The 14,252-nt window shown below is 34.5% G+C and overlaps 2 protein-coding genes across 8 annotated transcripts in view; both read left to right on the top strand.

Moving 5' to 3' along the window:
- LOC107136895 (sodium channel protein type 1 subunit alpha) overlaps window positions 1–14,252 on the top strand; it is a 939,664-nt gene that overhangs the window by 205,518 nt on the left and 719,894 nt on the right. The window lies entirely within an intron of this gene.
- Window positions 1–14,252, top strand: part of Ttc21b (tetratricopeptide repeat domain 21B) — a 67,333-nt gene that overhangs the window by 36,615 nt on the left and 16,466 nt on the right. For all 3 annotated transcript variants that reach the window (XM_048812411.1, XM_015478938.2, XM_048812410.1), the window contains 5 exons: window positions 6,802–6,990; window positions 7,896–8,006; window positions 9,025–9,106; window positions 12,254–12,404; window positions 12,588–12,749. In XM_048812411.1, coding sequence (XP_048668368.1) covers window positions 6,802–6,990; window positions 7,896–8,006; window positions 9,025–9,106; window positions 12,254–12,404; window positions 12,588–12,749 — 695 coding nt within the window. The remainder of the gene's footprint in view (window positions 1–6,801; window positions 6,991–7,895; window positions 8,007–9,024; window positions 9,107–12,253; window positions 12,405–12,587; window positions 12,750–14,252) is intronic.

Raw genomic sequence — 14,252 nt, 5'->3', positions numbered from 1 at the left:
TTTTTTTTTTTTTTTTTTTTTTGTGGTGGTGCTGGGGATTGAACCTAGGACCTTGTGCATGCAAGGTGAGCACTCTACCAACTGAGCTATAGCCCCAGCCCCTAGAGTGTTTATATTTTTTAAGTCATGTTTTAATTCCATTAAATTGTCAAATATATCAACATAAATTTGTTCATTATCTCTCCTTACCATTTGAAAACCTACAAATACTATAAAAATGTCCTTTTTTACAGTTTTGATACTAGTTTTATTTTCTTTTTATTTTAGTAATTAATTATGCTAAGGGTTTATTCTTCTTAATACAATAACGAATCAACTTTTGCCTTTTTGGCTTCATTAAATTTTTCATCTTTACTCATTAGTTTCTTCTACTTCTTTGGGTTTGCTTTGCTTATCTTTTTCTTGCTTCTCAAAATAGCAGACTAGGTAATAGAGTTTAGTCTTTGCTTTTTTCTTATTCATTTAAAGTAGTGAATTTCTCTAGGCACTGCTTTAGCTAATATCTCGATAGTTTATTATAATTTTCTAGTTCACAATATTTCCTCATTTCTATTTTGATCACTTCTTGGTTCCAGGGATTATTTAAAACTGTAGCGTTCAATTTCTGAGCAATTCTGGTTTTCTTATAATCTTTTTAATATTGATTTATAATTTTATAAAAAGACATGCTTTGAAACATTTAATCCTTGGAAATTATTTGAAGCTTACTTTATGTCCTATGTTGTAATCAATTTTGGTAAAGGTCCATTTGGATTTGAAATAATGTGTTTCTGGCATTACTAAGTGCTTAGAAGGTCAGAGAGTTTGTTCATCAATTATTTGTTCAAATGTTCTCTGTTCTGAGGGCTGATTGTTACTGTTTGCTTGCTTCTGGCCTGCCTGTATAATTTGCTGTTATGAGATGTTGAATCCTTCAGTGTGATTGTAGATTTTTCTTTCTCAGTCGTATTTATTTTTGCATTCTTTCTTTAGAAGACATGTATCTGATGATCAAGGTTAATAATTGTGATAACCCCCTGGTAAATCAGTCTCTTTGTAATTATAAAATGGCCTTCTGTAGTACTTGTAATGTTTCTTACACTCCTTTGTTATTAATAGAACTACTCTGGCTTTATTTTGGTTGCAGTTTCCATGGTATACCTTTTTATTTATTTTTTTTTACTTTCAAGTGTCTATGTCTTATGTTGAAGATCTACCAGCACTTAATTTTTTTAAATCTATTCTGACAATTTTAATCTTTTAATTTTTTCATTACAATATTTTTTGCTTACTTCAGTAGACTTGATTATTGACTACGTAATCAATATAAATAGGGGTTACATTTGGATTTGTGTATATCATCTTAAGATTTGTTTTCTTTTTGACGTTTTAAATTTTTACATTCCCTCTTATTTCCTTTTGTATTTCACCTGTCTTCCCTAAATATTAGATATTTAGAACATATTCCTGTATGTTATCTTTAGAACTATTACAATGAGATATAAAATTTTACAAAACCAGTCATTGCTGGTACACATTTCACTGCCTTGTATAGGAACCCAGAATAACCCAACAATGAGAACAAAGCAGTTTCACCTCAGGAATGCAAGCTTTCTATTTAGTAAGGTCCTCATAGTGGTATGTTGTAGTTACCTTAGTGTATGTTTAGAGTTTATTCATACCCATGGAGTCTTGAAACACTGAGCTGGTCATTGATGTGTAATGGCAAAGCTCTCAGGAAGTAATACCAACTTATAACTTGACATTTATTGAGCAGATGACATTCTCAGTGACCTCAACCTCATTCGGTTTCTGAAAGTACACCAGAAATGATGAATGGGTTACCTGATAAATAAGAAACCAAGAGTAGAAGCCATGTAGAGGACATGGATGCCTTCCATTATATCACACCAGAGAGATGTAATTTGCATATCTCACCCTTAGAGTCTTCCTTGAATGCTTATAGCCTTTAATAGCTCTTCATTCTGCCAGGCATTACAGGCACAGCCCTGTAATCTCAGCAATTTGGGAATGAAAGAAAAGTGGTACAGCACTGATCCAACACACACCTGGGATAAGAAGTGGGTTAATTGTCAGGAGCCTGACAAGGCTGCTCTGCACAGAAAGAGGGATAGTAGCAGCAAACTAGGGAGAGCAGCAGCAACTCCGCCTTAAATGTTACCTCTTATAGGCTAGACTCCTGGCCATGGGTTAGGGGCAGGTTTAGTCTTGACTGACGTACTAAGCATCCCCTGATCTTGTGGAAGGCAAGTTTGTTTCATGGGGACAAGGACAGGCAGTTTTCCTATTTCTCAGAAGGAGGAACAGAGAAACCAGCGTGTCCCTTTATCTTCTCAAGGAGAGAACAGGGAAACCAGTACGTCCCCATCTCAGGGGCTGGTAAGTTATCTCCTATCTCTCAGTGAGAGAACATAGAGTGACTGGCATGTCTCCAAACCAGTAGGTTTTATCTCTGGCTAGTTTCTATTTCTTGAGAATAAGAACAACATTCATAAAGTGGGAGTGGGGGAAAGGAAGATGGTTGCAATTATGCCAACAGGTAAACTAAGACAGAAGGATTGCAAATTCAAGGTACGACTCAGCCATTTAATGAGAGCTTGTCTCAAAATTTAAAAATTGAAAGGACTAGAGATGCAGCTCAATAGTAAAATGCCCCAGGATTCAATCCTCAAATATAGATAGATATCTGTCTGTCTATGTATGTCAATTCCTATATTTTCATAAACCATTTACCACCTCTTCCCCTTATAAATGGATACTTTCCTTATTTTCCAAATGAGGAAGAAGCCCACAGAGAATATTTGCCCAAGATTATGCAGTTGCTTGGTAGAAGAGCTTATAAAAGAACTTAGAGCATGTCATTACAAATCCTGTAAGACTTATAGGATACCATACTACTTATCACCTTTGGACTTGATTCTCTTATATCTAGAAGAGTTCTTCCTTATTCACATAGTCTGTCAAATGTTTAGCTAACAGTGATATGTGTGTATGAGTGTGAGAAAGAATCTGTTTCACTGGCAATGTCTAAAGACTTATTGTTCTGGTGGGAACAAATCAAGAGCTTGGACTATTAGATATCTGTGATACCCATCTAAGCTAGAATCTCATTAAAACGTATAATCCTCAACAATGTTAACATCCTTACTTGTCAGGATCTTTTAATTCTCGTTTTCTGAATCATATTATAGATACATTTTCTAACTTTAGATCAACTACCAGTAGCTACAAAGAAAGTATGACTTTGGTAAACTTAAATTTTATAATATTTTTGAAGTGACAAAGCCAAGTTATTTGAAATAGCCACATGCTTATTTCAACCCTTTATGAATATAATTAGTCCTAACCACCCTGGTTGAGAAAGTCCCTATGTTGTACGAATGGATACATCAAGCAATTTAAAGAAAAAAAAAATATAAAAGACAAAAGGACGAACATCATACCATGGCCATACAATACCAACAAGCCAAACTTTTAGGTAGTTTTTGAAGTTTCTATGCAATATGCAGGGATTACTCATCTTTAATAAAATTTAAAGAGCCATAAGATGCTTCCCAATTACAATATGGTGGGCATTATGATAAAAAAAAAAAAAAAAGAAGAAGACAAATCTTAAGGTAAAATTCAAACAGAAGCCTGTTAAGTACAATCAAAATTTTTAATATTTTGTATTAATTTAGTTAGCACCCATTTTTTCAGCTTCGTTCTCCACCTTGTGTACCTTGGCAGTTCCATTGAGTATTTTTGCATTGTTGTTAAATATTTTTGGCAGTGGCAGAACTAGTGAATTTAGGAAAATCTGAAATCTTAGAAATTCTACTTTCTGTAGACTTCGGATATCTGAAGTGACCAGATTGCTTTGGCCCTCACTGTTATCTTTTAGCCCCATCAGCCACTGTCTTTTGCCCAGACTAATGCAGTAGCCTCTTAATTGACCACCTACCTCTTCCCATCTTGGTTCACTCTACTTACTTCTTCATAATGATACCCAGTGATAGTTCTCAAAGGCAAACCTTATCCAGTCACTCCTTTGCCTATAAAGATGTAATAGTTGCATCTCATTGCCTTTAAAATAAAATATAAATTATTTAATAGGCTTACCTGTTGTAAATTCTCTGGGTCTTTCCAGCCATTTCCATTTTTTTTTTTTTTTCCTAATTCTTTATTCAAGCTGTAGTAGTCTCTTCTTTCCTTCACATGGAATTCCTACTGCAAGGACCACATCCCGTTTCCTCATTCCCTTTCTTTCTCTCAAACTCAACCAGATTGTAACTACTAGTTAGTCTTCAAGTCTCATATGACCTCAAGACAGATTGGGTCTCCTATTATATATTCCCCATCCATAAAGCTTTTCATAATTTGCTGTAATTATGTATTAGTCTTCTTGTTAAAATTAGAATTTCTGGGTGTGGGGGTATGATTCTGTGTTTTATGACCCTAGAATGCTTGCCTCATAGTAAACCATGTAAGTATTCTGTACTATATAACAAATTACCTCAAATATAGTGGATGAAAACAATGTTCCCGTTTATTATCCTCACATCTTCTGGGTGCCAGAGGTCTAGACACAGTAGACCTAGATTCTGAACGGCATCAGTTATGTTATTGGCCAGGTGTGGTTCTGGAGACTAATCAGGGTAAGAATCTGTTTCCATACTGACATAGGCTGTGAGCAGAATTCATTTCCCCAAGGCAGTTAAGATTGAAGGCTCCCGCTGCTGTTTACTGTCAGCTCACATCTACCCTTAGATTCTAGAAATCTTTAGCTCCTTGCCTGATGGGCATCTGGTTACTTAAAGGCCATCAAGGGAAAAAATCTCTAGGGCCAGTCGACTAGCAAGACAGAGTCTTATATAATATACCATAATCATGGAAGTGACATCCTGTTACATTTGTCACATTTTCTTGGTTACAAACAAGTTCTGTGCCCCACCTGCACACAGGGTAAGACATTATAAAGGATGTGAGTATCAAGAGGCAAGATCATGGGAACCATCTAAAACCTGTGGTGAGACCTGAAAGAAAATCACAGATTATTTTAACTCTTTAATTCTAGGAACAATTATAGAGGGAGAATGCATTTACTAAATTTTCTATGAAAATAAAAATCTAAATAAATCAGAAATAAATGAACGCTATGACATAAAACATTACCAATTGTATTACTTTATAATTTTATATGTACTTAACTACATAGTTGTAATTACTATGTGCAGATTACATTTGCTTTATTTTTCACTTAATATTCTTCCAATATTTTTATAGTTTTGTATTCATCATTTGAAAAGTAATATGATATTCTTTAATTGATATGTTTTATTTTGAGGTGGTCTTTATTAAGATATATAAAATAAAGCTATTAAAACAGAGAAAATTGAGAAGTAATTTTTCAGATTTCACTTGACCTCCCTCAGAGGTCTCTTAATACGTAGGCTGTTAGCAACCATATTATGATGATAAAGATTATGAAACATCTTATCTCTATACTTCCTTCTAAGTGCTTGAAGGAATTATAAAAATGTATATATTATAAAACAGAGGAAAGGAAAAGCAAATGTTGACAATCAGTGCTAACATGGTTATTGTAACAGATAATTGTAAAAGTTAGCAATAATCTTTCTTGAACACAAGAAAAAACATTTTATGAAACAGTATTAATTTTTACCACATGCTGTTTACAGTCACATTTTCTAATCCTTTTTTTATGTCCAAAATAGTGCTATTATGACCCACTGAACTTACAGCTTAGAAAAAAGTCCTGCTTTAAACTTTATTCATCAAATACTGATTGTCAGCCAGTATATTGACAGGAGTTCCTTGAAAGGTACTCTGTGTAGACTAATGTATGGCACATGATAGGCATTTGCTATTTTTTCAGTGAATACATTATGAATGATTTTCTGTAGCTCAAGGTTAAATTTTATTTGTAAAGGCCTAAGCCATAGTTCTCATTCATTTAATTTAGGAAACTCTGAGTGTACCAAAAACCAGATGTATGGGTGGAAAAGCAGATATTCCTCCAGTTAAGCAGTCTATTTGATATTCTTACCCAAAGAAAAGCCACCACCTCCTTTTAACATTTCTATGCATTGTATAGGACTGTATTTACATATACCATCAATTAATTGGGCATTTAAGGTGTTCCAGGGTTTGGGCCTTCTTTTTTTGTTATTAGTGTTATATATCCTTTGTTTTACTTTTACAAAAAATAAAACAGATCATTTTTCTTTACAATGGTTACCTTGCCAGAGAGTGGAACAGCTAAATTCAGCAGCCTGGTTAGTTTTATGGTGTTGGTGTATTTCACTGGAGGGAAGCCCCAAAAGATTGTACTAATTCACCTTCTGTCAAAAATGTATGTAAATGTACTTGTTACCTAAAATCTGCCAATATTTGATTTAATTTCAGATACTTACTATTTTATTAATTCTATTAGCATTTAAAATTTTAAATTATTTAATAATAACATCTAGGTATCTTTTCCAAGTATTCATTTCATGATTGCATTTCCATTTTAATGAGCTTCCTTTACGAATCCTTATAACATGGAGAAGATTCAGTAATTTTATAGCACTTTCTTCAAAAGGTTATGTACATGCTGGATCATATACAAACAAGGGCATGTTTGAGATCTTAATAAGACATTTTCTTTGGATTAGGCTTTGTTAGATCAAAGGCCAATAATGCCTGAATAAATCTTCTATAAAATTATACTGTGTGTGAGCTGTTGAAAATTTTTTCATTTCCTTTCTTGGTTCTTTTTTTTAAAAGTTGCTTTTTATCCTTATTTTTCCTTCCTAGGCTCGAGAACTACAAGCTCGGGTACTAAAACGTGTTCAGATGGAACAGCCAGATGCAGTTCCTGCACAGAAACATTTAGCAGCTGAAATTTGTGCAGAGATTGCAAAACATTCTGTAGCTCAGCGAGACCCTGAAAAAGCAATTAAGTTTTATAGAGAGGCTCTGGTTCATTGTGAAACAGATAGCAAGGTCAGTACCTTTATAAAATTTTAAGTTCCTTTTATTACAGATGTCATCTAATTTTCTCAAACATAAAATTCTTACTAGCTTATTTTAAAAGATTTCAAAAGAAATATAATGAAAAACAAGTTAAAAAATAATTTTATTTCTAGAAAACTTTCAAAATACACGATACTTTTAAAATATTAGAGTCTAAAAATTATAATGGAACAAGTCATATAAAGCAAACCTGCAAGTTCATTATCTTTAATATTCATTTATATTTTAATAATCACTATAAAATAGTTGCTTAGTCACAAATAAATATCTGCACCTAGGTGATTCAATTCAGTTTACTAAATAGCTATTGTACACATCTGTATTAGGATTGCATATTAGTGCTAAGGATACAAAAATGATCAGAATAAATCTATGACCTCAGTGGCACATTGTGAAAACTGGTATAATTCACCTTTTGTAAGGCATAAACCAAACAGCAGATATATTTTTGAGTGGTTAGTAAAAAGAAGTGGAAGCATAGTTGTAACTCAGAAGCATACCTTAGAGATTATCTGATTGAAACCTTTTTATTTCGCAAATAAGAAAGCAGGTTGAAATAAATAAAAGGGACTGAACTTAATTTTGTCAGAGACTCTGGAACTAGAAACCTGTCTCCTAATTTTAAGGGCAGTGTTCTTTTCAGGATACCTTTTCTCTCTCTACTTTTTAAGTGAGTTGTTATCTATTTTTTGTTTTGTTTTGTTTTCAGAAGACAAAATAGATATGGAATTGCCATAGTTTTCCTAGTCTACCATGCTTAGCATTTTTATTGCAATAACCTTTGATCAATTAGAGTTCAATCTCATCCAAACTTTTCCTCATTTACTTTTTATCCCAAAACCAATTTCTGACTACTCTTCCCTTTTGCTTTCTAGATAATGTTGGAGCTGGCACGATTATACCGAGCCCAAGGTGACCCTGATGCCTGCATGAGGCAGTGTGCACTACTGCTGCAGAATGACCAGGACAACGAAGCTGCTACAACGGTCAGTCTAAGAGATTTCCATGTGAAGAGAATTGAGTTTTAAATTCCAATTGGAAGTCTCAAATTTTACCCCATAAAATATTACTAGATGGGAAGGCCTGGTCATGTTGGCTTTGGAAGAAATAACATTTCTAACATAAGTACTTTTAACTAATAAAGACCAAGAACCATTAGCATCATATTTATAAGCATGACAGCAAACCTGGTTCATAACTTGAGATAATATTTCTTTATGCCTAAGGGAATGCTTAGCCAGGCAGTTCATATAGTAAAGCTACATGGTTTTCGGGGTTTTTTTTTCTTTATAAAGCTACAATTTGCTAAAACTTTCAAGTACTTACTTAGACATACTGGATTAATTTAAGAGTTTCAGTGAAACATTTGAAATTACAGAAATAAAAACTTTATGTATCATTTTAGGTTGGTCCGGTTTAAATAAAATTTGGCTTTTCTTTCTTATTTTCACCTGGGTTGAAATATTGTGAGCAAATAGCTGCATGGATAATGTTTTGTGAGGTTTATTCAAAGTTATTGTTGTAACTAAAAAGAATACAAGTTATTTCCCTTTTGAAACACAATTAGAAAATCTACATTCATCTTCCTTGGTTTACCTTTCTTTGAGATATTTATGACTTAAGTTTTGCTTTCTTTTGTCTTGTTTTTAATCTTTTCATTGTCATTTTAGCCAACTCCTGTGAGGCATATTTCCTACAATAGTACATAGAATACTTCATTCCCTTCCATTTCTGTTTTTGAAACCACCACTTGAAACATATTTTATGCTAAAAATACAGTTTTGTGAACAGAGCAATCTGTTTTGCGTCCTTGATTAACTCATGTTGTACTGATTTTTCAAGCCAGTCTGCTCAAGGCATACTTGAACTTCAAAAATGAAAAGTTTTTGTAAAACTTTATCCTTCCTTATAGTTTTCATAGGTATTTTCTTAGTTTTCAGTCTTAGAAGAATATGCTTTGTGAAAAATATGGCAATGTTTTTAGAATGAACTTTATCTTTATAGATGATGGCTGATCTCATGTTCAGAAAACAGGACTATGAACAAGCAGTGTTTCATTTACAGCAGCTTTTAGAACGCAAACCAGGTATTTAATCATCGACCATATATTTTTCTGATGCAGTCAAACTTCTTTCTCTTTTCTCCTCTTAGCTGATAAACTCTTGGAAAAACAGCCACCCCGATTGAATCTGACTCTGATTATTCCATATGTGGTCTTGAGTAGTTGAAATGGCCGTGAGGAAAATGCAACACTGAAATGGTCTCAATAGTGACCACAAATCTTAAGTGGTCAGTCGGGTACTCCTACTGTGTCTCTCTAATGAATTCACCCGCTTTTGGCTACTTTTCATGAATTCTTCTGTTTCGCTTAACCTCCCAACACCTTTTCCTCATTCCTTACCTTCATCTAAAAACCTTGACACATACTTGATATATAACCTACTAGAAAAGAGCTCCATTCCCTGTCACCAAATCGACCCATTATCTAGTTCGTGTCATTGCCAGATTGTGATCCCACTTACCACTAGCTTTTCCCTGTATACACTGGACACTGCCCCTCACCTGCCAAAGGGCTCTGCTCCTGCAGCCCCCTCTCTTGCTCCTTCCACCATCATTTTTTTTCCTAACCAGCATATAGCCATACCTGGACATCACCCCACTTTAAATTAATCAGTATTCTCCCACCCACCTTACCCAAACCTCCCTTTCCTACAGGCCTGTCTTCTTTTCTTTCCTGCTATTTCTACCTTAAATCTTGACACTGTTTTGTTTTCCTTCTCTGAGCTGACATCGAATGGAAATACACATAGTATTTTGATCTCTTGCAAGCAGTTCCCATTCCACAGTATTTCCTTTGAGTGAATGATCTCACCTTGTTTCTTTGGAGCATCTCTATTTCCTTGTGAATATTCTTAAGCTGTTCTTATCAATATTTTCCTCATATGTTATAGTTTTATAAGATTTAAAGACATTATCATGTGCCCTGGGGGTTTCTCTCACCTAAGTTTCTGTTATTTGGCATCAGCATAAATTGGCATAGTGGACTGGCTGTTTGGGACTGTTTATAATCACATATAAAATCAATTATTTGTAAATTTAATGTGAAGATTTTGTACTCCTACTATACCAAATGATGTGCAATTATACTTCCAAGTCTGTGTGGATTTGTCCTTTTGCCAATATCGTATTTTGCCTCCCTTATTCTTTTTTGTTGTTATCGTTTATTTTATTTTTGTATTGGTTCATAATAGTTATACAATACATTAGGGTTCACTTTGACATAGTTATACATGCATAGAATATAATTTGTTCCAGTTAAGTCCCCAATACTTACCCTTATCCTAGCAGTCCTCCCTCTCTCCACACCCCATTTCCTTTTCTCTACTTTACTGATCTTTCTATTTATTCTGTCTTTCTCAACACATAATCTAAAATGTATTCCTCTTGGAGAAAACACCTGGCATTCCAGGGCCACCACTTGCATTAGCAGATGCATAATGGTTGCTGAGTAGGATGACCACGTATTGTGGTTTCCTAGATTCAGGACTTTCCATGATAAAGGAAAGTTCCAGGCAAACTGTGGTAAGTTGGTCACCCTAATCCTGAATGCCATTATCATTCCTCTTTATCATGTACAGTTATCTTGCACAGTTATCTTGCTAAAAATATGTACATAGATACTGTCTTCTCCATTTATTTTCAGACTTTGCAAGAATCACACATTCATCTTATATTCCCTGTGTCAGACACAATGCCAGTCACATATACGGTATAAAGTTAATGTTTACTGGTTGAATGGATCAGTGAAAGACTGTAAAATACCAAGTTATTAAAAATACAAAATTTTATGTAAATTTTTACAGTCTGTGTGATTTTTTTGTGTTTCAACTCTTGCAAATAATGCTGCTGTGGTATCTGTATGCCCTACATTTTGGATCAGAAGTGACTTGCTGAATTATCTTGTATCTTCTCTTGTTTGGGGAAGTAGAATCAAGGATAAATTGCTTTTTATATCTGTTTCTGTTTTAATCCTAGGGACTTACTCCAAGTGACCAAATACCTTATACAAGGGTTTTTACAAATTGCCTAAAATGAGGCCTGTGCTAACTGAAACTTGAGCACTCTCAAACACCTAAAAATCTCAGCTTTAAAGAAATAAATAAAATGTGTGTTATTAATAAAATAGACTGTTTTGCAGTCATTGAAGTCATGTCTTTCAAAACTATTTAATGACAGTTGAGAAATTTTACTATATAATTTTGAATCAAAATCAAATTCCCAAGTGTCAAATTTTGTAGATATGTAAGCAAAGAATAATTTTGTATAAATGTAAATTTAAATATTTATAGGTTTATTTTTACAAATATATGAAATTTAGTGCACAAGAATGTGATAATTTCTATCTTGTGGGAATATAAGTGATTTGTTTTCTCTGTATTCTCTTCTGCATTCTCTGTATTTTCTAAATTGTTCTTATTTTTTAAAGTGTCCATCTAATAAATGTAAATAAATAAAACTAATAAAACATTTATTAGATTATTTAATAATAAATAAAAGAGAACTATATGAGATTGGGAGGAAATGCCTTTATAGGAACCTGCCAGAAAATTATACCTGAAACGAAAAAGTAAATTATTTTTTCGTAAAAGGAGATAGAATTAAAATATGTCTTTAGACGTTAGGTTGTATGGTAAACTAGTTTCTGATATGTTTGATACATATACATATTAAAGTCTTGAGTAAAATTTCTAATTGTCTACCACAAATGTTTTCAGAATTGGCATAGTAGACTGTTTCTTATTTCTTACCTGTTTCCCAGCTGTAGTGAGTAGGCAAGAGAGTTTTAGAAATGGATAGTTGAGTTGCCTTATGGGGTCAAATTAGTCCTCCTGAATTTCAGAATTAAGTGTCTAGAGTACTACAAAAATTATTTCTCTAAGGCTTTTGTTCTCTAGAACAATTGAAAAGTAAATAAAAATAAATAAACATTTTTTTAGATGTCCCTATTTAGATCATTCTTTTATTATGATCAGCCCAGCTCAACTTATGTCATTTGATAGATCAACCAGTTGGAAGTATAGTTTCTTTAGGGATTATAGCACCTTTACTTTATTACTTTACTTTTATTTAAATTACATTTCATATTAATCAAACATTAATAAAGTAGGATAATAACCATCAGAATAAAAGTTAGAAAATATTATCCTTATTTGAAGTATTTTTTTGTTTCTAGATAATTATATGACTTTTTCTCGTTTGATTGATCTCCTAAGAAGATGTGGAAAACTTGAAGATGTTCCAAGGTTCTTTGTAATGGCTGAGAAATGTAACTCTAGAGCAAAACTGGAACCAGGATTTCAGTACTGTAAAGGACTGTATCTTTGGTAAGTCTACTGGCAAAATAAATTCTACATGGTAGTTTTTTTCTCATTGTAGATAAAGTAGAATGAGTTTTTTGGTATTAAAGTTACATTTTAAAATATGCTAATAGTTTTATTTACCAGACAAATACTCTGAATTTTATAGTCAGTGATTAAAATAAGATTTTGTTTTTAACATCTAATAAGGTTTACTGGAGAACCAAATGATGCCCTTCGACATTTTAATAAAGCTCGGAAAGATAGTGAGTGGGGCCAAAATGCACTGTATAATATGATAGAAATCTGTTTGAATCCAGACAATGAAACTGTTGGAGGTGAAGTATTCGAAAATCTGGATGGAGACCTGGGGTGAGTAGTGTTTGACACATTATCTTTTGACAACTTCTTTTTAACAGTTATTGTAGATAATAAGCAGAAATACTTTATAAAATAGAGCTAAAACCTAGGATAGCACTAAGGAAAGGTCAGATGAATAAATCATAGTTAAAATGACAATTTTAATGGAACAGAAAGGAAGTGCCAGGCTTCCTAAATCATAATAGACATGTTATAACAGAAAGGAAGTGCCAGGCTTCCTAAATCAGAATAGACATGTTATAAAGGCACTTCCCTAGTCACTCTATAGAAAATGAGAAAGATTGAATTTTACAATGATGGAAAATTGTCCACACAAGAAGAGTAAGTACCCAATAAATGGTAGTTTATTACCAAACCCTGTGCTTTACACTTTCTATGCATTATCTCATTTATTCCATAGAACACTATTATGAAACAATCTAGAATCAGCTTCTCTAGTGATATTTGGTATAAATGGAGCAAGATTCAGACTGAGGACTACCTGGCCCAAAGCTCCTGCTATTAGTCACTAGGGTATACTTCTGAGAAATAGTGATATTTCTATCACACTATGTTTGTTGCTGCTTCTCTCAGAATTGGGCAAGGCCTTGGTGGGGAATGTATAAGGAGGTAAAGACCATGTAAAGAGACAGTTCTTGCCGCAGTCTGGCTGGGCACAAAATAACCTAGCCACCACACCGCCTTGTAGATTCAAACAGCAACTCTTTATTCCCAACTCTCACCGGCTCTACACGCACGTTCTGGGAAAATACGCTCCCTTCACCGGGCTCTGCTGGGAAAATACACTCCCTTCACCGGGCCCTGCGTACCAATTCTCTCAGAACCCCGCAAGAACTCAATGGGAACTCAAGAAGGGCGCCTGAGGCAGCAGGATACGCCCTATTCCCAGCAGGATCCACCCTAAACCTGGAGCCACCCTAATCCAGCAGGATCCACCCTAAACCTGGAGCCACCCTAATCTAGCAGGATCCACCCTAAACCTGGAGCCACCCTAATCCCTGAGCAGGGTCACCTTAGCCAAAAATGCCATGTCATTCCTACTTGGCTATGGCTCTCAGCATCTCCCCACTTCTGATTAATTAAACAACAAGCAATGTGGCTTAGGGACCGTGCCTGTTAGGTTGTCCAGTTCAACATATTGTCCTTACTCGTCATCGGATGAGCTGACCTCTAGGCCTCAGCCTCCTGTCTTAGGTTGGTACCACTGCAATTGGATCATACCCGTCACTGACTAGCAGTCCAGCATACAGCCATACTTGTGGATAGGCCTATGCACCAGTGGGGGGGTGAGGTTCTTTGCCTCACCTCTGTTGGCCCCCAAATTTGGCCTTGGTGCCAGTGGGGAGGTGAGGTTCTTTGCCTCACCTCTGTTGGACCCCAAATTTTAGACCATCACTAGCAGAAGGGAGGAAGATACAGAAATGCCATGACACCAAGCCAATTGACAGCTCCTTTGGAAAAATTGTATCACCGGTGACACCATCAGCAAAGATA

This window comes from Marmota marmota, unplaced genomic scaffold, assembly GCF_001458135.2.
Source record: "Marmota marmota marmota unplaced genomic scaffold, marMar, whole genome shotgun sequence".
NCBI lineage: Eukaryota > Metazoa > Chordata > Mammalia > Rodentia > Sciuridae > Marmota > Marmota marmota.
The sequence above is the reverse complement of the archived record's forward strand: the minus strand, read 5'-3'. Positions and strand labels throughout refer to the sequence as shown.